The 26,753-nt window shown below is 40.7% G+C and overlaps 1 protein-coding gene across 3 annotated transcripts in view; it reads right to left on the reverse strand.

The window, feature by feature from the left end:
• The window catches only part of LOC111871193 (la-related protein 1), a 96,992-nt gene that overhangs the window by 21,063 nt on the left and 49,176 nt on the right, over positions 1-26,753 (reverse strand). For 2 of the 3 annotated variants that reach the window (XM_023864101.2, XM_023864102.2), the window contains 13 exons: positions 26,068-26,141; positions 20,878-20,928; positions 17,912-18,149; positions 16,138-16,251; positions 14,936-15,153; positions 14,234-14,361; positions 12,773-12,959; positions 10,707-11,103; positions 8,447-8,619; positions 7,939-8,090; positions 7,536-7,755; positions 3,552-3,731; positions 2,209-2,447 (listed from right to left, as the gene is read on the reverse strand). In XM_023864101.2, the coding sequence (XP_023719869.1) occupies positions 2,209-2,447; positions 3,552-3,731; positions 7,536-7,755; positions 7,939-8,090; positions 8,447-8,619; positions 10,707-11,103; positions 12,773-12,959; positions 14,234-14,361; positions 14,936-15,153; positions 16,138-16,251; positions 17,912-18,149; positions 20,878-20,928; positions 26,068-26,141 (2,371 nt within the window). The remainder of the gene's footprint in view (positions 1-2,208; positions 2,448-3,551; positions 3,732-7,535; positions 7,756-7,938; positions 8,091-8,446; positions 8,620-10,706; positions 11,104-12,772; positions 12,960-14,233; positions 14,362-14,935; positions 15,154-16,137; positions 16,252-17,911; positions 18,150-20,877; positions 20,929-26,067; positions 26,142-26,753) is intronic. The other variant, XM_023864103.2, reaches the window with a different exon arrangement.

Below are 26,753 nucleotides of genomic sequence, written 5' to 3' on the forward strand. Positions count from 1 at the left end.
TGGTCCGTTGTCAATCTTCCTTGATGATTTCACGAATTTTTTCAACATTTTCATGTGTTCGGGCCATGGAAGGACGACCAGAACGAGGTTTGTCATCAACTGACATTTCACCATTTTTGAAACGGGAAAACCACTCCAACACTTGAGTTTCCCCATAGCATCGTCCTTGTACGCCGTTTTTAACATTTCAAGAATTTCTGTTCCACTTTTCCTGAGCAAAAAGCAGAATTTCACTGCCGCACGCTGTTCACGAAAATCAGCCATTGCAAAAACGACGATCACACAAAACAGTTGTCACTATAAACTCTGCCGAAACTAGTCCTTACCTTCTGAAGCAACGGTAGTTGGCTTATCGACTCAGGAATGTTAGTTCTATGCGTTCATAGCAGCAAAACGCGTTACTACAAAAGCTCTGCCCACAAAAAAATTAGTTCAGTTTCTTTTGGGTACCCCATCGTATATCAAATCATGATTAAAGTTCATAAGACAACGCAGCATTCAGTTTGTTTTGTTCCCCCCCCCCCAATGTTCTTCGAACTTTCCTCAAACCTGCCTAATAGCAGGTGTACATAAATTATGCAGAGGCATAGATTTAAGTAAATACAGTATATATTTTATCAGACTGGAATTCTTTGTAGGAAGACATCCACATATAGCACATGACTTACATAACCGTCACAATCAATATTCATATGAACGTCTTCATTTGATTTCTGTGGCACAAGTTCTACACCTACAATTCAATGCAAAGAGAACAGCAGGCTCTAGCTTGTGCAATACACAGTATATCGCAGGCATTATGTCTCAGATTTTCAAGACTAAAACAAGAAAAACAAAATCCCTACCTTGTTTTGAATGTTAATTCTTCAGTATCAGAACTCTGAGAACTTTTAGATAACTGTTTCTTCTTTGCACAGCAGCATGCAAATTATCTGGTCTATTAAAACTATAACGGTTGGAAATGGTACCATGGAATCATCTAGCCAGCAAAAAAAATCCCCCATCACGATGAAAAAGGACATGATCCTACAACACACGTTTTTTAAATACAAAGGTCTATGAAAAACATTCCCTTTAAATTATATATAAAGGAATAAGCAGTTCATTTAAAAAAATGGCTGGTTTAATAAACTGTATACTATATTACTAAGTAAAATTTTGGAAGATTTCAGGTTCTCATGGCAGTGACAGTGGGGCTGTAATTGTGCAGTCTGGAAAAAGTTTACTGACATTTCAGAGGAAAAAGCTGCCTCCTTCCTTAGAGTACAAGAGAAAGTTAAGCATGGAAGCAAGTGTTATGGATATGGGAGAAAGATGATAGCTGAACAGGGGCCCTGAGCAAATGACAGGTACAAGAAAACAGTGTTATGCGAATTATCCCTCCCTGCTGTGGAAATTGGCCCTGCACCAGTTTCCTGGCCTCTGTATACATCCCACTCCTCCCATCTCTCCATGCTTGCAGAATGACCATACCACAGGTCACAGATTCCTTTTCGGTTCTCCTTATTCCAAATTTGTTCACTCCAGGCCCCCATCCCAGCTGTCTCCTTTCCTGTAGCCATACCACTTTTCCCCATGCTTCACTTACCCTTCTAACATTAAAACTGAGGCAGCATGTTTGCCCAAACTTTCACCAGCCTATAGGGTGTCACTTCCCAGAAGTAAAATTTATATCAAAAACTCTCAGAGATATTGGGTTTTCGGACTTTATCCATTGTCCTGGTTTTAAGATAACTAAGAAAAACACGTTTCAGAAACTGGATCTGTTTCCGTCCTCAGGTGAGAGAAAACACCTATTCTGTTGGGTCCCTTAGAAAGAGCTAGCCTCAATCACAGATCCAGTTTCTGAAACGTCTTGTTTTTCTTAGTTATCTTAAAACCAGGACGATGGATAAAGTCCAAAAACCCAGTATCTCTGTGTGTTATACACCATCGTCAGAATCCTACAGTAACCAATCAAAAACTCTGTTAGCTTCCCCACACCCTCCATGGCCCAATCCAGATATACTGAATCAGAAGAGGACACACAATCTCCATTCAAAAGAGGACACATACATTCACTGTTCTACAACTGTTTGCCAGACAAATGTCAATTAGATAATTTGCTGTCTTTACATCAGGGTGGCAGTTCACTATGTAAATTATGTCTTATACTCTGTCCACTACTTTTGTCTCTGAACGTTTGTTGTTATCATGACAAAACAGTACCTGACAGAGTTGGTCCGAGGCCTGTGCTCTCTGACGTCCATAATCCATCCAACATGACTTTCCACTGGTGGATTATTTGTGTGTCTTGTTTTTCGCTTTCGAAGGGTGCTTGTATCTGGAGGGTGGTCATCCTTGGTAACAGCATAGAAGCGTGAAGCTCGGCGATGGTGATGCTCTTTACGTGGCCGGGCACCGTTACTGCATTCTGAAGTGCGTCGTTCCAATACAGGAATCTGTAACTATTGGTAGCATGAATAAACTATGCTATCCTAACATGAAAGTGCTGCATACTAGTTGGTTAATATGCGGTAAGAGATGTGTTACTGGCTGTTTCTTCTGAAATACAATCCAAGGCAAACAGATAATTTGCTTCCAATTTCATATTTTTCATAATTCCTTACCAATAATGTAAAAACCGTCAGCCATACTATGATTAGTGCACTGTTCTTAACATTATGAATCACATACAGAGGAACACCCATTCAGCACTCCTCAATTTAATATGTTCCCTCATTTAACATTCAATTTCTGTGATCTCAAGTTAATAATCTCAGTGTTAAATTACCTCCATTTAAGATTTACACAAGCAGTGTTCAACTGTATAGTTCCCTGAAGCTTGAAATTGGGGCTTCACAATTCTACTGCTATATATATGTTGCATATTTTGATAACCCCGAAGATGCAAAACACTTTGGGGCCAGTACGAATGCAGTCTACACTTTCTCTCCCAGACAACATATCTCTATTGTTGCAATGGCATAAACAAAAGAGTTGTATAAATGTCTGGGTATATGGCTAGCTCACAATACCAAACAACATGACATTAAATGTTTTGCATGCAATAATCAATACCCACCCAATATGCTGTATCTCACTCTTTCTGTCACATTTCACATTTCTTCTCAAACTAAACAAATCTTAAATACCCATGTACAATCAACCTGCTTAACTTATCCGTGGACTCACAGTAAAGGCACAACTGACAAAACCTTTCCAATGCCACAACTCAGGTGGTCAGTCACCAGCTTCCCATTGCCGAGGCCTGGCTCTGATCCTATGTTAAGTCAAGTGGGATTTGTGCTGGACAAAATGGCACTGAGTTTCCTCTGGCAACTTTGGTTTCTCCTGATATTTCTCATTCTACCAAATGATCCATACTCACCTATCGCCTAGGGTTGGTAAACAGGCCAATCAGGGGCTGATGTACCAAGTGGACCCCTCAAACCCCCCCTTCCTAAAGCTAATAAGCAATAATTTTATAATTATTAAAATTCAACTGCAGATTGCAATAAAATCAATACTTATGTGCAAACTACTACTGCTGCCTTCCAACTGATACTTACCTCTGTTGGTGCAGACCTTGCTATCTCTAGTACTGGCTCTTCAGTACACAATGACTGTGCCAGAGAGGGGGGAGGAGGAGGAGGAACTTCAGGGTTGAGTTTACGTGGTGCACGTGGTGTCATCTTCTCGAAATCTTCTTGCGTTATGATATTCACAGTCTTGTAGCTCCCTGAGCTCTGCTGTTAGGAACAAACACATTATAATGTGAACCACATTAGTGCTTATCTTTATGAGAGATATCCTCAGCCATCACAATTTTTATCAGATGAATGAGTAGCAAGGTCCATCATATGCAACAAGTTTAATATAAAATACAGCCTTTACATGTTTTGGCAACTAGTGGCCATCATCATATGGCACAGCTAACACTACAAAGAAATCCTTTCCATGTACGAAGGGGGACCCAAAAATAACCAGAAACGACCTGTTGCGCGCGCACGCTTTGTAGTTACGAGTTGTGCTGCTAGGTGGTGTTAGCTGGGGGTCTCCCGCGACTGTTAGTGAGCTGGCGTCAGTCTGAGTTAAGTGGTTTGTCTGTGGTGCTCTGTTGTGTGCGTTCCTGTTTCAACCCTTTGGCGATTAGTGAGATGGCCGACCAGAAGGAACAAAGAGTGTGCGTGAAATTTTGCTTTCTGTTAGGGAAAACTGCAGCCGAGACTGTTGGGATGCTTCGGCAAGCCTTTAATGATGATGCTTTGGGGAAATCACAGGTCTACGAGTGGTTTTCCCGTTTCAAATCTGGCAACATGTCAACAGAAGACATGCCACGCCCCGGGCGTCCTTCGACAGGAAGAAATGACGAAAACATTGCCAAAATCAAACGTGCAATTGATGAAGATCGTCGAAAGACCATTGACCAACTTTCTGAGGAAACGAACATCTCATTGAGCATGGTCCAGCGAATTTTAACCGAAGGTTTGCACATGAGACGGGTGTCTGCAAAATTTGTTCCTCGCTTGCTCGGAGATGACCAAAGAGAAAACCGCGTGAATGTTTGCCGTGTAACCGCACCATGCAAGAACATCAACAATGTTGTTGATTTACATTCTTAATTACAATGTACTACATTTAAATGAACTGTATTACTGATAACAAGATGATACACAATTGCCCCCANATTAACATGGATCTGGTTAGGGATTGGCTGAATGCAAATGAGAGAAACACCCAAATTTTAGGTTCAGCCAATCAGCAAAATTTCAGAGGAGAGGAATCCAGGCATTCCCGGAACTGTCAGGACTTCTGCCTCTCCAGATCAGTCAGTCTTTACAAGTAATCAGAAGGAAATAGCGGGAGTCAGTCTTTACAAGTCATCAGAAGGAAATAGCGGGAGTCAGTCATTACAAGTAATCAGAAGGAAATAGCGGGAGTCAGTCATTACAAGTCATCAGAAGGAAACTGCGGGAGTGAGTCTTTACAAGTCATCAGAAGGAAACTGCGGGAGTGAGTCATTACAAGGCAATAAGAGCAGTCTTTACACGGGAATAAGAGCGGTTAGTCATGGATAGTGAGCAATCGGAGTGAGTTGCCAAAGGGAGTAACAGTAGTAACCTCCCGGACGTTAAATTGGTGTATAAAGTCCAAGTGCTANATTCAGAGCAATCCCACGCCCTACCCTGAATCAGACAGCTACAAGGAAGCGGCGGATAAAGGGCAGACCACAAAGGTGCGAACGTGAAGGGCAGGTAAGGGACGACCAACTCGTGAGGCTTGAAGTCTCACTGGGTTGTAAGGGCGAAGAAGAGGAGGGTGGTAAGAAGTGGCGCCGAACGTGTAGACGAACGGTAAGGACGGTAAGAGCCGCGACTTGAAGAGTGAAGTGCAGAACGATCCAGAATTTCTTAAAAGAATTGTTCCTTCTGGTCGGCCATCTCACTAATCGCCAAAGGGTTGAAACAGGAATGCACACAACAGAGCACCACAGACAAACCACTTAACTCAGACTGACGCCAGCTCACTAACAGTCGCGGGAGACCCCCAGCTAACACCACCTAGCAGCACAACTCGTAACTACAAAGCATGCGCGCGCAACAGGTCGTTTCCGGTTATTTTTGGGTCCCCCTTCGTATGATATGTAGGTTGTCATAAAGGGATTTCTACCTTTAGAAATCATAAGAATAAAAAAAATATTTCCATTAAAATAAGTTGGGCTGTTAAAAATAATCGGTTAAAGCTAATTAAAAGTCTTGCTGAGTGAATATAAAAACACAATGGACATATTTTCCTACTGCTCATATGTAGAATGTCTTCTGTGGTTGGTCATATGTCTGTGTGATGTACCTATGTTCCAGTAACAGCCCTCACCAGAACATACAGATGCTATCTAATTATTTTTAAAAGCACAACTTATTTTAACAATGTTAATATTTCTGTCTAGTCTTAATTTCTAATTGTCAAAATCCTTTTATGACAACTTATGTTTATCACACATGTAAAGCATTTCTCTGTAATGTTAGCTGTGCATTCTGATGGTGTCCAGCAGTGACAAGTAAATGCTTTACTTTACATTAAACTTGTATCACTTGATGAACCCATCAACTCATTTACACATTACGTGGGAGAGTCAGTACATAGATCACAAATGGATATAAAACGTGATATTTGGAACTGGAAAAAACTCACTCTCTCTCGACATATCGTCCACGAACATTGATACATATGCCCCATCACTTTATCAGTATATGCATTAGTTACCGTATTTTACAACACAATACATGTCCAATTTCTGTAAGCATAGTTGAAAATTGCCCAACATGAGAATCCAGTTTCATTTATATCACATACATATAAAATTAGAGAATTTCAAATATTCAAGTCATATAAATTTCTTGTAAGAAGGTGAAACTAATACAGTATATTGTTTCAAACTCTATCAAAATTATTAATCTGTTCTTAATTTCTTCATGAATCCATTTAACTTCTTATTGCCATTTCAAAATACCTGAAGTCTCCCACACTTCAAAGGATCTATTAAATACCTTCGTGAAATGATTCTGGCTGGCATTCAGGCAACAAGCCATCAACAAAGACTCTGTTTTCTCTGTTTACTTTCTGACAAACTTCCTCACTAGCATCTAACAGAGTTTCTATGCTTCTCTTCATGGTATTTATGATTCCCCCAGTAAATTAACATCATCAAAACAGAAGCTTAGTTCCCCACTCAAGTTTAATCTTGATGGCATATTTTAAAGAAAATGTGAAAAACAATGATGACAAAACATCTCCTTGCTTCAGGTCATTCTCAAAATGAAACATATCAGCCATATTTCCTTACATGGACTTTATTACAAGTTTCACTTACACACTTTTCAATTAGCCTCGCTAGTTTCATAAAAAGTAAAGTAAAGCTATCCCTGTAACAGGCCGTGAAGGCCCATAGGGTTGTGAGACGTTAAGGGTCCCACATTACCTTGACAATTGGCTCAAAGATGGCGGTAAGGTTGTCAGCCTTACGCGCCAGCCGCACTTTACTCTCCAGGAAAATTATTTAATTAATTCCTGTAACTCATTTCTGTTAAGAGGCTGGGTAAACCCCAGGGCCTAGTGCGGCCAGAAGGATTTTGTCAATTGAAAAAAATCCAATGACCTCATCGAGACTTGAACCCGTGAACTTCCAGCTTGTAGCATAGTACCTTAACCACTACAGATGAACGAAACACAGTAAGAATACTGTACAATCCTCCTCTCCTAACTGAATCACACACTTCCTTCAAGCACACAAATAGGTGATGTACTGTCCCACTGTACTCCCACCAGAGAAAGTTACCCATACAAAGCCACATTTAAATTACAATTTTGTGTTTTGATCTCAAATTTTTACCGAGGAGACACATACACATAAGTCAGTTACTCTACTGAGGTACCTTATTTGTGCACATAGAAGATGATAGTTTTTGATGATATATGCGCAAATATGCTTTTTGGCTTTGGATGGTAACTAGCCAGACACCCAAATCTTAGATTTCAAGTAATATGGCACTTACCCACTCTTGTTCTGTCCACAGTCCTTCTTCATAATAGTTCAATCCATCACTGATGACCTGTTCAAGGTCCTGGGTTATCTTCACTCTGGTGGTCCAATCACCTGTGCGATCATAGCCCTCATGCTTTGGATAGCGTGATGACTGGGAGGTAGCTTGCGTAACAATCAGCAGCTTGTTGATCTCATGGTCACTAAGTTCATAGTCCGATTCATCCTCAGACCTAAAACAAGTAAAATGCAAAATCATTCCACACTGAAAAAGTGAAAAAGGTACTTAACATTCTTATTTCACTACTGATCCTGTCTTCTTGACAAGCAACACTGAAGCAGGAATACAGATTTAGGTGTATAATTTAATATCACTATAAACCTATGCTCATTTTCATGCAGAATTTTACACTCACCAATCCGTGAACATGTTATGTCTTCCTGATGGTACAGGTCCATCCAGTTCTTCATCAAACTGAAAATCTAATTCCTCTCTTTCCTCAAAGCATTTCCGGTCTTTCTTTTCTTCTGGTCTTTCTTTTGGTGGTGGCTTTACTCTTCGTTTTACCTGAAATTCAGTACATTGATGATCACTAATTCTATAATACATACGACGACTATATCAACACATTCGTCAGTTCTTTCCTGTGAACTCTGTAAAGTTGACATCTGCCTTACAAAGGAATAAAACTCTGAATAAATCCCAGTCCATTCTGCCAACACAAGGCAAATTGGACATGTAAAATACTGTGTGTATTTGTGAAGGACTATCTTGTACACTGACACAATGATATTTCCACACAGAGGTACAGATGTCTCTGTGCGTGATTAAATACAATGTCATTAAGATATATGAAGTGGTGGCACAGCTTCACTATCCTCACTGAGCTATTCAAGATATTTTTAATGACACGCATAAATTACCTCTCTCCAGATATCATCCTCATCACCACCACAATTTACACCAAAATGTGACTGGGAACCATTCTTCAGGATAGGTACCCCAATCTGCTCCCGGGACTCCAGGTTTTCTTGGCAGCTGCTTGCAGACACCTCTTTCTCTGCTTGACGAGAGCCAAGTGATGTTTGAGAAGATTCTACAAAATATTTATTTGCTGCACCATCACTAATTCTGAGCTATCAATCCACAATAAACTTACATTATACAAACAAACTCTATGTCCAGTTTGGGGTTATGGCATCCAGCTCTGGGGTTGTGCCAGTGAATCCAATATTCAAGTTATTCAACATTATCAGAACAAAGTGCTGAAGTGTACTGTCAACGCACCATGGTACGTTAACAGTGACCTCCAGCGTGACCTTGGGATTGAGACGGTTACAGATATCATCAGTAAGTCTGCCACCTCTCATGAAAAGATTCCAAAACCATGTCAACATTGAACCGTCCAGACTTCTCAACCTGAACAATATTGTGACATGTTGCGCAACGGAGGACCCCTCCCTCCACAGCGGTACGTGGCGGCATCGTAGCACTGTCGTTACTATGGTAATAGGCAAGTCAACACACCGCCCCTTTCCACACGATAACGTAACACGCAACGCAGCCGTGACACGGGTAACAGGCAACAGCGGTACCCATTGCATAACAGGCGGGCACTGCGACTATATAAGAGAGCTACACTGCCTTCAAAGACAGTAGAGTTGGAATCTAGCCAGCGGCGAGTTACAAGTTACAGACGCGTGTGCGAGAATCAGTGATAGTTCGTGATAACCGAGTAATAATTGGGAGTGTGTGATACAGTTGCACTTGTATAGCTCCCGTCTCGTAATTAATACGTGTAGACTACTGACAATAGAGTGAATTGAATATTGAATAGGGGTTGTAAATTGTGAAAACCCGTAACAGTGTTATAATTAATTGTAGCCGAGACTTGTAGGTTGTTGAATAAACCAATTAACAATCTCTATGGCATATTCAGTAACCTCAACACGTTACAATATTATTAGACGACTCAAACGGAAGAAACCGTTCGAACTAGTTAAATGTTAAAGTACTAAGTAATTCAGTGGAAGTGACTTAGTTTTAATTTATGTAGTATATTAGGTTTAGAAAAAAATTAATCATTAGTTATCCAACTAGTTTCAATTGTAATTAAGTTCTGGGTTACCCAATCTTTAATTAATAAAAAACCATCACTAAAATTTTCTGTTCCAGTGTCTGCCTGTTAACTAGCTTTATTGTTATTGTCAAGCAATTAGAAAATATATACTAAAATAACATAAATCTGTTTTACTATTATTTTCTGTCATTAATACTACTCATTACTACTATTATTACTGTTACTGGTTATTAAACATGTTTAATAGTTCAGATGATATTACATCACACAATAACTAGACAATAATTAATTGTAATGCTTGTGGAAGGTGACTAGAACCTAATTTGAGGTATGCTCTGGGAGTTCCCTAGAGGGATTGAGGAAAACCAAAAAATTTGGTATAGCTGGTCTCCAAGCTGAGATATGAAACCAGAACCACCTGTACATAAAAGAGCACTACCCATCTGACTGCGGCATGTAAAAGCAGAATCACAGAATAATTTTTAGTCCAGTAAGGCTCTTCTGTCTCACTGGAGGTCTTTACTAGTAAAGACGACACCACACGCTGTGGAGGAAACAAGCAAACCAGGGGCATATGGCAGTCATAACTCAAAAGTAGGCTACGAACGTGAGGGGCAAGCTGCCGAGACAAAACACCCTGGACAGACATACATTTATGAAAATGGACGACACCCCGTGCGAGGTCAAATAATATGCACCAAAATAACCTGAGTATAACAGAAACTTTAAAGGATTTTATCTGGTTTTCCCTTTAAAAAAAGGGGGGGGACTAAAGCGTGTGATTTTAACACGGACTAACACAGTGTAGCAGTTTTAACACAGTTTAATAAAAATGTTTTAACATATCAACACAATGTAGCAGTTTTAACACAGTTTAATAAAAATGTTTTAACATATCAACACACCTGAAGATGGCTGTTTGGGGCCAAAACATGTAGTGTCGAGGTGTATAATGTTAAACTAAAATCAAGTGGTAAATGGAAGAGTGTTGCAATATTGATGGACGATAAATAATGGACGTTAAGTTTACTTAAAGAGTTTATTTAATGTGAAATTCCATATGTGTACATTAAGAGTTGATACTGCGAATGTTGTTCACATACCTTCACGGATAATTTCCCGATCTTTGTGCTGCTCTCCACTTTCACTTCTCTCTGTTTCTGCTAAATCCTGATCACCAGTCTCGCCTCGGACTCTCACAGTCACAGGGATGAATTCAGGAACATCTGGATTTAAGTTCTCTCCCACATGATGCAAATCGACGCCATTTTGGTGGTCAGTCAAGTCAACTGTTATTGGTGGAGCTGATGGGGATGAAAATGAGTGAAAATCTGCTGGAAGAGGCGGTGGAGGAATGTCTGGAGGGTGTGTAAAGTGATGAATGCTTGCCGATCTCTGACCTGGCATTATCAGCCCAACACCATGATGCAGACCCAAGTCAAGAAACTGTTTGCCAGGTTCGGTTATTGGCCATTTTGTTGGATCATTCTTGGTTCTTACCTGCAAATCAGAATCAACATATTTTGTTATAAATCTTATTTACTTTTTAGCTGCATATTTCACATATTCATAACGAGTAAATTCCGTCGGTGACTGGAATTTCAACAACATCCTAGACCAGTGTAACAAAAAGCTGAGAGTACTGTGCTTATCAATTATCACACCACAAAAAGTATGGGCCACAAAACCTTGACCTCAGCAGCAGACAGAGGTGAGTGACCAGTTTCATGTGGGAAAGTGTGTCTGATGATCACTTGACTGACTGGGTCAGTGGGCTCCAAGGCCAATCTGAGCGGCTGCCTCTTCCAAAAACTGAATCCCAGTAACCCAACATTTAAGTGGGCACACTACCTCACAGTTCAACTAACAACTTTCCTTAATTAGTTAACTTATTTTTCAAAGGTCTGTAGTTGACAATTTCAGTTCCATCACTGCACTCTGCTGACTCCACCTCATAAGTTTTGCCTGCCTAACAAATTCCATTTCAAATAGAAACGTGTGGCACTTCAGCCCTGCTTTTCCTGCATATTTAAATTCTAAATTAAATATTACTGAAACAGACGGAGCATCGCTTGGAAGTCTGCTTCAAGAGGATCCAAACTTTCTTTCGAAGGTTGTCGTCACTGGTGACGAAAGTTGGGTTTATGGCTACGACCCTGAAAGCAAGCAGAAATCGTCGCAATGGAAGAGCCCTTCTTCACCTCGGCCATAAAAAGCTTGATAAGTCAAGAGCAACATTAAGTCCATGTTGATCTGTTTTTTCCCAATTGACGGGACTGTTCATAAGGAGTTCGTCCCTCGTGGTCAGTCAATAAAGAGTTCTATCATGATGTTCTAAGGCATTTGAGGGAGAACATGAGGAGAAAACGTCCAGAGAAGCGGCACGCGAACGACTGGGTACTCCACCATGACAACGCACGATCGCATACGGCTTACACCGTGCAGGAATTTTTTGCTAAAAACAAGATGGCAGTTGTTCCCCACCCACCGTACTCGCCAGACTTAGCTCCATGCGACTTAAATCTCTCCTCCAAGATGAAAATCAAGTTGAAGGGGCAAAGATTTGATACAGTTGAGGAAATTCAAGTGGAAACGCAGACAGCACTAAACACCCTAACAAAGAAAGACTTCCAGGATGCATCTGAAAAGTGGTAGAAACGCTGGGATCGGTGTATGCGCTCCCAAGGGGACTTTGAAGGTGATGGGGCAGAATAAGATCTGGGTAGGATGTAATAGTTTTTATTAATATATTTCAGGAACTTTCGGATTGCACGACGTACATGCAAGTGTAAAAACTGAGAGACAGTAACACGGTCTCCAGTAAAGAGCTGCAGGTTATAAACATAACCTAGTTGGCAAATTAACACGGTCTCCAGTAAAGAGCTGCAGGCTATAAACATAACCTAGTTGGCAAATTCTGCTATTTGAGATTATCGTGTATACTTCATCGATATCCTGAATTATCTTCCCCACAGTGTGTAACACATCTGAAATGCCAATGGTTCTCACTGCCCATGTAATCTAGAGTTGATGAGCAATTCCCTTCCAGAAAGTAAATTTGTAATACTGATGACCAGAACAGTTCTACTGAAGTCACTAGGTCCCAAGTCTTCCTTAATCGTTAAAAATGAACTGTCTGCTTGAATGCGTCAAGTTAGAGAACCTGTACCTTGAAATCATTCATTTCGAGCATTTCTGAGTCCCTTATAGCAGCAGTCACCAAATTCAAGTCTGTAGACAATGCCTGGACCCGATGGAATGATGCGATAAGTTTAACTGGTAAGTAACCTTCATTATCCATCTTGCGACGAACGAAGAAGTCTCGTAACAAGTTCTCTTCACTGAAGTAGTATTCTCTGCAGACATAAGAACAAAACATATTTTTAAATATGCAGCATTTACAAATGTATAGGAGATAACGAATACCGTTTTATTGGATGTGGCACCACATATATCTTGTGTGAACTGATGTTTTGGAAGAATGCATCTCCTACATCTTCTACCCTGAAGATGGAGGCAATACGTTCTTCCTAAACATCAGTTCACACAAGAACTATATGGCGCGACATCCCAGAAGACGGCATTCTTCTTAGTGACTACCGTGAAAACCTCAAATCTTATATACATTCTCTTCCTGCATGTACATCACAGAATGAAAATTTTCTTCTAAAATACAATACACATGGTCGTCAACTTACAACCGGCTTCCGTTCTGACTGTTAGGTCATAAGTCAATCTGGTCGTTATGTCGGCCATATATTTATTAACATATTTTTAACCTTTCTAATCTTTTTATCATCTTTATAATTTATTTTTCATTTTTTTGTTGTCGTAAGTGCAGCCGGTCGACGACCAAGTGTACAGTATACAGTGCAAATATCCCCTAGCATGTTATGAAGCTTTCACAACAGTATACACAAAGACTTCTCTGGAGACTGACTGTATCAATGTGGGATTAGCATCTGACATTTTTGACGATGTCTCTGTCTCCATCATCAGAGTTTGTGTGATTGTTCTGTTGACATGAAATAAATATACACAAAAAACTGTTACTGCCCCAGCTTTCCCAAACACTCTGGGCTGTAGCAGATGACAGTTCTGTGTATAAATATAGCACCTGAACAGAAATCCCCAGTCTATGAAACATCAGACAAGAACTCCATACTCACAAGGCTTATCATTCACCACCTGAGAAGACTTCAATGTAGACAGCCTCTCCTCATTCTGCATTTCAAAAGTGCTACTTAAGCATGACAAGACTAACGTGGGCAAAGATGGCAGTAAAAAGGTAAAGCTGCCCTGCCCTTAATTAATTAAGCACTACACCATGAAGACGCATGGGGGACTAGATGCATACATCCACATTTTCTTGACCCCTTCACTATTTGGAGGTGAGTGGTCAGCTTCATGTCCTGGTCACTTTAACCCCAGGGGAAAGAGACCCTGGTACCCACTGGATAGGTTGGGTGGACCCCAGAGGAGGTCTGGATAACACCCAGAAGAGAAAATACTTGACCCTACAGGAACTAAAATTCTGACCCCTAGGATGTCCATCCGGTAGCCAGTCGCTACACCGACTACACTATCCAGGTTCTTTTTTAAAGAGAGTAGTAAGAAAGATAATATTTACATCTGCTTTCGTATGTATTCCTTCAATGTAGGTTCATCCACATTCAGGTAGCTGTTGCCATCAAAGTATAATGTCCCCATATATGGCATCATAAAGCCTGGTTGTTCAGATGGACCCCCAAACTTGACCTGCAACAGTGAAAACACTCCACCATTTTATATGAAAACAAGAGACATTTACACCGAATCACTGTTCATTTATTCTATTCTGCTCAGGTATTGTGCTTTCTTCATAATATTCCCAACTCAGACGGGAAAAGAAGACAAAATAAATTTCATTATCATCACTGCAAACATCAATCACTGCTAGAAGAAAGTGGGATGCTGACACAGTTCGCTTCAGCAAAAAACATTGTTACCTTTAATTGCAAGATCACAAACCCTTTGCATAACATTAAAGCCTATAACAAGGTCAACTAATCTTTAACTGCTCTTCCTCATCCTTCCCACATTTATGGGGATCAAGTTGCCTCACGAAGTAACAGCATAAAATTATACACACTTGAGACGCCTCCCAGAATGTCATAACCACTACTTTTACCTACCTTCCTTCGCACAAAACAATCCAATCAACAAATTTCACTTCAACAAGCCTCATACATTTCTGACTACTACAAGATCTCTTACAATGTGCGAAGTTCCATGCCGCCACTTTTTGATGTGAAGCAGTTTTACATCATGTAGTAATGTATACGCATTTTACCTGAGTGTATTCTGTTGGGTAATCGGGATAGTCAGACCCATTGTGGGGTGGGCCCCCTCTACGGTAATTCCCCCGTCCAAAGCCTCGTCCTCCACCATGTCCACCTCTTCCCCTGTGCCTCGGTCCACCACGACCACCTCTGAAGTGATGGCTCCGTCTGTCCGAACCATCCGTGCTCCTCCAACTATCCCCATCATCACGGCTGTAGTGTTCAATACCTGCAGGATAACCAACTGCTGCGACATGAATGGTTAACTTTACCTGCATTACCAAAAGTTGCAGAACCTAACTGGCAAAGGTAAAGTTGCCCCTGTGTTTAATGAATTAAGCACCGTGCAATGAATACATATGGGGGGAGTGAAGGTATAGCTCCACCATTCTTGTACTTGGGACTAGATGGAGGTGAGTGGTCAGCTTCACACCCTTGCCACTTTATTCTTTAGGAAACAGCAATCAGTCCCCATTGGACAGGAGACTGTGTGGGCCCCAAAGCTAGTCTGAATGCTGAGGAGAAATGAAAAATCTCTTGCCCCTACCAGGAATCAAATGCCGGCCATCCAGCCACAGGTATACAAAGGATGGACCAGAGCAGTGATAGTGTACCACAGTAAGACGCTGAACAAGACCGAGAGAAATTACAGGGCATCAGGTCGGAACTACTTGCAATACTGAGGACATTACAACATTTCCATAAGTACCTCAATGGCTTAAGAGTTCTACCTGCGCACTGACCACTCCACACTAACCTGTCTTATGAGTTTTACGAACCTCGAAGTACAAACTGCCCGCTGGAATCAGCGTCTACAAGAGCACAACTTCACTTCTGAGCACCTTCAATGCTGAAAACACAACAATGCCGATGCCCTTTCATGACGATCCTGCCAAGAAGAATGTACGCAACGCCACAAAGTCATGGCGCTGGCAAACGTCAAACAGGTCTGAACTATTGAGGCTGCAGACACAGCCAGCCGATTTGAAATTTGCAGAGGCACTGATGGGGCACACGCGGAAAGTAAGTTCTGAACTGTGTATGCTATTTTTTATTTAATACTTAATTCTGTACATACATATAATATAATGTCATTAAAAATCTGCATAAAATTCACCCTACTTCACTAAAATATGCAAGGACTTTTGGGACACCTGTATACAAAACTAGGCATATTATCTTGAAACACTTGTCATAAAAGAACACCACTTACCATGATCTCCATTCCTCTCCCTGTAGTGTCCACTATAGAACTTTGGTGAGTGATCTCTTTTTCCACACCCCTTGGCTAAGTCAATGTCCAATGGAACCCATTTCTGCTTTGGGTCTGTTTACAGATTAAAGAAAACTGTGTTTCAAGCTCTGGTGACTGTAGTAATTATCAGTACCTTCAAGCTTACTGATTTTTAAAGGCATTAACTAATATTCTTCTGGCAAGGCCAACATCATGTACAGAAAAAGACTTAAGGTGCCTGCCAATGCCAGTTCCAATATTACTACATGAAATGAAAGTACAACTCCACAGAATATAACCTAAATTATAAAGCTCAAGAAGTTTGTGACTTCATCATGACAAACAAATGCACACATCTTACTTGAATTTTGAATACCCAAATCATTTTTGATAAATATACTAAGCCTGAGGTAAAACACATAACAAAGTCTGCACACACAAATATTTGGTGATGCACTTCCCACTAAATACAAATAGCTGGCACATATTTTTTTTTATCTGTGGAACCACCATGGTGGAGAAGTCTGTGACAAATTAAAATCATCTACATAATGGACAGCCAGAAGTTACCGACTGTGGGTTTAATACACTATAGCTAATACCTCATGTTAGTGGTTAAAAAATTTAGTGTGTCTGTGGACTTCATGTGGACTGTAGTCTTTTGCCTAGCCAAACATTCCACCCAAAGCTCATCAAGAGGGAAGTGATGCATTCACATAATATATGTGTTATGCACTGGGCTACACATTAATAATATATAATTAATAAATATATACAAACATGTTCCAAGTGTGTTGGAAGATGGTTAGGTCAGAAGAAAAAATATGGTCATTCACATTTAGAAAAAGGAGCAAATAATCCCACTACCAGAAACTGCCACAGTTAAACTGTTCTATATCTGCAGATGTGTATGGAGAAGGCAGAGTTCAAAATTGCAGTTGCATAGCTCTGGAACAAATCTAAACAGACTGATACTGTTGTGGCATCAGTACATAAACACAAAGCTATCTCCAGAGATAGGAGCATGATGATCTAAAACCTGTTCTTCTGTTTCTTAGCCAAGAAACATTTTCTAAACCATTCACATAATGTCGCCTCAGCCACAAAGATCTTCTTACAAGGAAATTATCTGGTTTTCAAATGTAACCAATAAAAAAACACCTCAACACACCATATTACTTTCATACTTAAGTGAACAGCAATTCAGTAAGTGTGACCAGTTTAATACAAAAATATATAAATACATCTTTACATGTTTCAGCCAGCACTGACCATCATCAAAAGGTTCTCCAACATTACAGGGAAATATTTTACATATATACCATACATGTCTCTGTATGGAGACTTTTACCATTAAAATTTAAGATCAGATTTAGGTATTACATCCTTTTTAGTATGCATCTTGTTGTGTGTCGTACGGAAGTTATATAATGGGACAGTCTACAGAACAATAATTCTGAAAAAGAAAAAGTAGAGACTACTGTGTCAACATTTGTTTTATGAGCTGCTGGTGGTAACACTACATGTTTCGACCCTTTTCTTGGTCATATTCTATATTAGTTCTATATTAAGCTGGTTACACTTAATGGAATTACTGTTCATTAAAAGAACAACAATAATCACTGAAAATACAAAAAATATACAATGGAACAAATGAACATTTTAAGTAAGAAACATCTGCAAAACTCACGATGACATTATAGGTTTCTGGCACCAAATACTACAACGTCAGCAATGGTATTGTTTTACCCACTCTTTTTCCTCCTCTCTGCAGCCTCTGGTCCAGCTGGCTGTTTGGAGCCTTTGTGCTGGTCCTCCAAAAAGGATGAACTGCCATTCTGCACAGGTTTAACCTCAGGAAGGAATGGGCCATGAGCTCCTTCACTGTTTAAAGCCTGTCCATTACTGGTGCTACTGTTACTGTTCCCAGCATTTCCCCTCATGTAACCATTTTGTTTTGCCAATGGAACAGGATTCACTGGGCCTTTCTTCTGCACATTTTAACAAGGCAAATAAATTAGCTTCATGAAGTTTACACCAAATTTCCAGCATATAACCTAATTATTTTGGTTCCTAAACTTTCACTGCTTACAACACTCAGAAGTGACAATACATCTCATATAGATATGTAGTTCTGGTGCAGACATGAGGCTTAATTTCAGTTTATAATGAAGGTGCACAAATTTTATGTCCATTGAACTGATTCCTGTTTCCATTATACTAATAAAACTAACAGAATTCTCCAACAGTTCAATTACTGAGGTCAAAATAATAAAAACTATCAAACCAGAACTCTGGTAGTGCACACAGATTTCCTTATTAAGGGCAACAACTCTACTCATTTATATTAATAATTAGAACAGAAAAAAAAGGATTATCTAAGTGATAAAACTGGATAACATTCTGACTCAGTGAAGTACAGTTCAGTTAAGAATGAAGAACAAGATATGCCACACACGAGGACATTGCTGATAATGTCAGACAGGTATGAGGCACAACATATTGATGTCAGTCGGGCATGAAACATATCAGTCCACCCACATGTAATGAACCAGGCATAATAAAGACTCAAGTCAGATATGAGGCAAAATAAATGAGTCCACTCAACTGGGCCTGGCAAATAAGTCCATCATGTAAAAGCATGACATATCAGTCAAAACAGGTACTTGACCAGACATGTCAAGAAAGTCATTCAGGTACAAGGCTTAACACATCAGACCAGTAAGGTGCAATAAAGGTCAACCAAACATGCCGTCAGCTGACATGGTTAGTCAAATCAAATGGTGGTCGAAGAACGAAGTCTCCACTGGTGGTCGACATGACTTAGTGCTTAAATTCGTCAGTTTCTGAATGCAAGAAATGTGCCTTAGACAGAAATTCATTGCAAACTCATGGAAGTTTATGGTGAAGATAAGTTCACAGTGTGTAGCAAAATGTAGGGAACTTTGAAACGAAGGAGGCAGTACGGAGGATTATGAAAACAGCTGAAGCTACAGAACATCTAGAACTGCTGACAATGGTCCAATGGTGGAAAGTGTGATTTGCAAACAACAGAAGGGATTAGGGTGAGAAAACAGCTGAAGCTACAGAACATCTAGAACTGCTGACAATGGTCCAATGGTGGAAAATGTGATTTGCAAACAACAGAAGGGATTAGGGTGAGTAAACTGTGTAACAGCTTGAATCTGCTGCATGAAGCACTCAACTTCATTACTAGTTGTGTTTCAACAAAGTGTGTGCACTTGGTGTCTCAGGCACTAAAGACAATAGGAAACAAAAAGTGCATTGTGCTGTCATTCTGCAACAATATTCTCACAGTAGTGAAGGATTTTTCTAGTGTATTGTCACACATGACACGACATGGGTTCACCACTGTACCCTAGGCAAAAAATGCACTAGCATGAAATGGAAACACCCTGATTCTTCAAGACCATACAAGCTCAAGATTGAGAGATCTGCTGGCAGTGACAGCTGTGGAGTTTACTGATCACAAAGGTGATCTGGTCTGCTCGTAGACATGATGTACCAAGCCACAAAAACCAAAATTGAAACTTACAGTGCAACAATAACATGTTAATGCACAGCCACCAAACAAAAATACACTAGACTTCTTTGTAGAGGTGCCCTACTTCTGCATGATAATGCATGGCCACATTCTGGCAAGGAAGCCCAACAACTTCTGTAGTGTTGAGTGGGAAATACTGGAGAATCCTGCATATAGTCCTGATCTGGCACCCAATGACTACCACCATTTACTGGTGCTGAAGGAACATTTTCAAGGCCACGGTTTTCAAAGTGAAAACACCTTCACTGTGTTCCCCATCTCCCTTCTGTGATATTTTTCATTCTGACCAATTGTAATCATAAACAGAAAAGTATATATGATTTGAGGTTCTCACAGCAGTGGTTATGAAGAACTCTATCTTCCACGATATGATGCCATATAGTTGACTGAAAGTCAACAGACATTTCAGAGGACCATGTCGTCTCCATCTTCAGGGATTAAGAACAAGCCAAGGATGAAACCAGTGTGCAGTGGGAAGCAAGCAGACAAATTCCACAGAAACACAGGCTGGCTTTCAATCGACTACACAGTATTACATCCCAGAAGACAGAGAACTCTTCCACAGACAAAGTAAATTTGAACATGATCACAGTAACAGTAAAAAGGTAAAAACGGTAAAGTCGTTCCTGTGCTTAACTAATCTAGCACTATGAATATGGGAGTGGATGTAAAGATCCACATTTTCTTAACCTCGGCACTAGATGGAGAAGAGCAGTCAGCTTCACGCCCCGGCTGCTTTATCCCCGCAGAAAGAACCCCCAGTATCCATTGGATAGGAGGTTAGGTAGACCCTGAAGTCCATCTGGATGACATGGGGAAATTATTGATCCTACTGGGACTTGGAACTCTGACCCCTCACTCGTTCAGTCCATAGCCAGTTGTTATACCGACTATGCCATCCCGGCTACTCACAAAAACAGTAATGGTCCAAAAATACAAGCGACTTTTACTTAAAAACAGTATTTTCATTACAAGCAAATATTACAAGCAAACAAAGTCACGTTCAATAGATGTCACAGGGACGAAGACCCATCAGTACAGAGAGCAGAAACAAGACAACACAACTAACATCATAACACCTTCACATATGTGACTCAACTGTACACAGAGTACTGACAGAAAAGTACAAGAATAATTCATGAATACATACATACCTCTGCACCCCCAAGAGTTGGCCAGTCATCTACATCTGAGAAGTCACTTGCCTGCAAGGGTACAAGAAGAAGTATCAGTTTTGTCTGCCATGCTGCGATGTGTAGCATATTTTAAATAGAACTGTCCATCACGGTTACATTTATCTTACACCTTCCCCCACCCCAAAACCGAAATCAATGGAAAGAAAGATATTAAAAAACCACCAAGTCATGGTTTTCAAAGACATCAACAACAATTTCCCAGCAATATCTGTGAAGGGATCTTAGATATTCAACAATTACCCACCAGATTAACAGGTGCAGTGTACCATCGTATTTTGGTAATGATTTACCAGTACTATTGGAAGATTTACCTCTTCGTCATCAACACATGCAGTTCATGCATGGTGAGGCACTTCATTTTCTCTGCATTGCCAGTCAGCACCTGAACTTTCAGTGAACAGTCAATGGGACATGTACACCCAGTCAACTGGCATGCACGATCCCCTGATCTTAACCCTCTGGATTCTTGGCTGTGGGGACACCTGAAGACCTTGGTGTATTTAATGCTGATCAATAACTTACAAGTATTACTGCAACGAGTAGAAAATGCATGTCAGGAGAATCGAGTGAAACCAAGAATTTTCGACAATGTGCGTACCTCTGTGTGACGACATACTAAAACCTGTCTTGAAATGCATAGGACATCTGCTGTAGAGATGACATGAACATCGCCCATATCTCAGCAGGCACTGGTTTTTGGACATACACATATGTTGAGTACTATATGCCCTTAAAGCCTATAACCCTTCTTTAGAACCCAGCATTTGGGCATCTTTCATATTCTCTTTGACCTGCCAGCTGCATTAAAATGTTGCAACAAGTCGTTAAACTGCTGCAGCAGGCAACTTTAATTTTTAAGAAAATTGCTATTTCAAGCGCAATGTACTTACAATACATACAGCAATCACAAGATTGCAGCGATACAAACCCATTATCCCTAATAAGACTGTTATGTATTCTTTCCAGTATGTCTTTCCAGACAGGTTATGGGGCCCACCCAGTCTCCTATCCAACTGCTACCGCGGATAAAGAGGCCGAGGCGTGAAGCTGACCATTCACCTCTAACTAATAACGAATGAAAGAATACATGGGTCTACACATCCACTCCCCCATACATCTTCCATGTAATGCTTAATTATTTAACAAAAGGGACAACTTTACTGATTTGGCCTTTGTTCGAATTTGTTTTTGTTGAAAGCGGTACCGGGCGATAATGTGCGAAGTCAGTGTGAGCCTGTTTATGTATGACGATTTGCTCGCTTAATTGTGAATAATCAACGAAGAATTCGCGTAATGAAGTGTCTGGTCGGGAGCATAATTAGCAAGGGTTTAAAATTTAAACGCGAATATCCATTTCCAATTAGTGATGAAACTGATGTAAAGACTGTCTGATATACATTGTGTAAGACCGTTTTCTCAATAAGTAATGGCAGGAGAAATGACATAAATACATTCGTGCAGACAAGCACAAGAATCAATGGCTGAATCGGGCAAAATTCTGTTTTTTGTGTGTGGGAGAAACCACTGGCGATAAGGAATTTGACCTAGCAACAAGCGAAGGAACATTCTCTTTCCACGCTGTCGCTTGCTTACAACCAAAGTTTCCAATCGATAAATTGTACTTAGACAATAATTAGGTTATATGGTAGTGCCGGGGACAAGAAAATGTGGATCTATACATCCACTCCCCCATACGCCTTCATGACTTAGTGCTTAAATTCGTTGAGCACAGGAACAACTTTACTTTTTTTTACCTTATCTGAAGCAAAGTTCACACATGCAGAAACCAAAGTTTCAGCTATTGTGGTGAAGTCCTTGCTCCACTATCTATCAATCAAATAAGAGAATGTGACGATGCCAAATTTATTTCGTACTGGCTACAGCATCTAATCATTAACACACTATACTAACTGTCATTTTGGTGAAATTACTTTGTTCCACAGCAAGGACCAACAACCGCTAATTCTCGACCTGACAAACTTGTCCGGTGAATCTTCTACACACTTAAACCGAGCACACGGTATGTGTTCTCGAAGAATTTATTGTGGCATGCAGAACCGTTGCTAGGCGGCGACCGCGAGATAGGCGACTGTACAGCGGCCCGCAAACAAGAGGAATGATGTTTTCTGCGTGGTACGCTATGCAACAAACGAACAGCATTACTAGAACGATGTTCTCTGTGCGGTCGGTGCCGAGATGTTATAAGGGGGGCAGCTGCATCAATGACTTAATTGCGGGACAGTCGCCAGCCGGCAAGAGAGTGAGCATGAAAGCTGATGACACTGTTGGGATCAGTCACAAGGCAACGACTGTGAAGCTACAGCAGACAGAATAATCAATACGTATTGTAGTGAACTGAAGAGTGTGTGAATTAGCGATGGCGCTATAGTTACTTGTCGTTACTATTTGTAAGCGCCCAACAAATCCAATTACAAATCAAAACCACGTTTAAAGTCACTCATAAACGTTGACAATATTACTGGTGTGGGCTGCGGAGCATACACACTGCACAATGCCGTGCAGACTGCTTACCGATGGACACAGAAAATACTGTCGGCAAAATACACGTACAAGCATATCAGCATTCCCACCAGGCGTGTTCAAACACTGAAGGGCCTTGTGTTCTCGTTGACGTGAAACATAAGAATATACTCGGCCATAATAAAATGTTATGGCATTCTCTGATGCCTGTTGCTAAGAGGTTCGTGGTTGTGGATCGCCTCTTGTTTCATATTTCTTATCAACTGGGATGTGCCCCACCATCTTCAAGAAATGGTTTGAAAGTAAAACGCAGTTTCTGAGTCTGATCTTTCTACAAAATTAGCTTGAGATGTTTCAAGCTTGTATACAGGAACCTGAAAGAGATAACATTTTAGCAGAGAAATGAAAAGCATAATTGATGCCTTGCTGGTGAAAGCTGAAACCAGATAAGCTAGTAAATTCCGAGCTATGCAATAAAAAAATTCTTGTTGCGTTGAAAGACGCACGCGATGTAAAATCGCAGCAATTTCGCTCCCATTTCGGTGGGTTTTATGGCACAGCAACAGAATATATTACATATTGAATTAATCCATTTGACGATTTGAAGTGATTCACGCCCAGGAAGACGTTCATAAGCCATCTGAATTTATAACAACATAATACGAAAATAATCCTTAGTGAATCAGATGACGAAGCTTGACTATTTGATGGATACTGTTGGTGTTTCAAACATGTCGAGGGGATACCAGATATCTGGAACGAAAAGAAACTAACAGAGACGAACGCTGGTAAGAAATATTTCGCCATTTTAACTAGGAAGATATACACTTCGAACATTACCAGACTCACAGAATTCTCCTATCTCTGCCAGGAACAAATGCAGCTGTGGAAAGGGTCCCTATTCTTTGCTTCCTGTTTTGTTATCGTGGGGAAAGCGTGTTTTTACTGGTGAATGCCTTACGGATGGATCAAAGAAACAGGTTAGAAATGTCCACTGTGAAATCATTAGTTCTAGTGAAGCATCGCTTTTGTAACTATAAATGCACAGCATTTCGAGTTTCTCTTAATTCACTGCAAGAACAGATACCCATTACCGCGAAACACATTTCACCCCTGCAATACCAACACAGATGGAGAAGTGCCCGTGACACACACCTCCGTTTCAAAAGCTCTACTTTATTTTACAAGTAATATCAGTTTACGATTCATTCCTAAAAAATGTATCGCATTTCCTCGTGACTGGTGTTTTTTCTCTCCAAGTGTTGTTTATTTTAGATCATTATTTCAAGATTATCGTTTTCGAAATTCTGTGCGCCCTCAACTAATTTTGCATATATCTTCCCATTTCGTAGTTAATTCAAGCGTTTCTTCCACTTGTAGCCAACAAAAATGAGTACGCGTGTACTAACACCCAACACCCATATGACTGATCGACAAGAAAGTTACGAAAACATGGGATTCCAAGACCACTACTGAGTACACATCGCTGTAGCAAACAGCGTCATGGTACACACTGCCGTGATGATCTTTTCTTCAAACAGAAACTAACAACGCATTTAAGAATACCTTGCAAACAACAGGACCAACCGGAGCCTGTGTCCCTTTACAAACTCTATGAACGAAATATTTGTTTATTGTAATGTGACATGACGACGCTAGTGTTTAATAAGCCATCCACTGCTACGCAAAGGCAAAATGAACGCGTTTCCGCTGCAACAAACACGAAAGCACTGGACTTGCATATAATGCAAAAGGAAAAATATTCAATAGCATGCTACATGTGTCATACGTATACTTGATAAAAGGCCAAGCATATTCATAAGAGACAGCCCCATCCTCTTGTCGGAGAGGCTGTTAAGTAAGGACTATGACCTCAAGGGTTCAGTTAAAAAAAAAACTTTGGTCGTGTTCCTCAAGGGGCATGACGAAATGGCTGGCGGTAAATCACCAGTCGTAAAATAACTCTGAACTGTAAAATGTAGGGCATCCCTGCCCGGAGGCGGGTTCGAATACCTCCACCGTAAGCCTGATAGTCGTAGGAGGTGACGAAAAGAGAACCCAGTGCGTAGGTGTATAGCTGGGCCACCCTCTTCCTGGGGGATATAAAAACGGGGGCCTGGTCTTCAACGTTGAGGGTAATTCAGATCTGAGACAGCAACATGTGGTCATGAGTCCCGCGGGACTCGGGCCCAAGAATGGCTGCGCTGGCAAGGGTTAGCAGCAACTGTTACAGCCTGTTACAGGGATAGCTTTACATTTTACTTGTTCATATCCTGTACCCCTCTTCTTTACTAACTTCGCCGACAAGCGGCGGTCGCTCGGTCGGTATAGTTCGCTTGCGGACTCAAGCCATGCAGTTTCTTTTTTGTAGCCCTCTTCTACCGAACTGGCACCAACATGAAAGGGGTACAGCGTATATCACTGATCATACACGTAATAGTGGGCTTCGCCGACAAGGGGCGGTCGCTTGGTCGGTATAGTTCGCTTGCTGACTAAAATCACGGAGTTCGTTGTTTTTAATAGTGGTTTACAAACTGCAATCTAAGACACACTGATGCTGTGGAATGAGCAGAAATATGTCTAGTAGTGAATTTATACAGAAACTGTTGTATCGTCAATTACAAGAAATAATCTTCAACAAGAATGATACTCAAATTAGGCACTTACACGCTGATTGAATCTCCTGCGATCACGTGGAGCTCTCACTACAGTTGGTTTCACAGTGTTCACGCTTCCATTTTCTGTAACAAAACGGAAAGTATGCATTAAGAAAACTAGTTCATTCCACTATCAAATTAACAGCAAATAAAGCCATGCACACATACTACTGGGCTTGACAGCATTGACATTTGTTAGTGTCGAGAAAGACCGCGCCATAGGTCAAGCGGTTAGTCGCTGGCTTCCCACCGCGGCGCCCCGGGTTCGATCCCGGGTCTGGTCAAGTGGGATTTGTGGTGGACAAAGTGGCGCTGGGACAGGTTTTCTCCGAGTACTTCGGTTTACCTGCCTATCTTCATTTCACCAATTGCTCCACAATCACCCTCAGGCCACAAGTGGCCGCAGTACAAGAGACTTAGTCCTACCCCACTAGCATGAAAAAAAACTTAGTGTCGACAAAAATACTGCCACACTCCAACAATGACAATTTAGAACACTACTGATAACATGCAAACCTCGCTGGCAAGCTGAATTATAACGCATGACAACAGGTTCCTCTTATTGCGGTTGCATCTAAACATACGCAACGATTTACATGCCAGCACCTAGTTAATTTGGACATTCACAAATCCATTTTTCAGGAAAAATCTCTGGCCCATTTCCTAACTTTACCGAGTACTAAAATATAATTTATC

Source organism: Cryptotermes secundus, unplaced genomic scaffold (assembly GCF_002891405.2).
Source record: "Cryptotermes secundus unplaced genomic scaffold, Csec_1.0 scaffold573, whole genome shotgun sequence".
In the NCBI taxonomy this organism is placed as follows: domain Eukaryota; kingdom Metazoa; phylum Arthropoda; class Insecta; order Blattodea; family Kalotermitidae; genus Cryptotermes; species Cryptotermes secundus.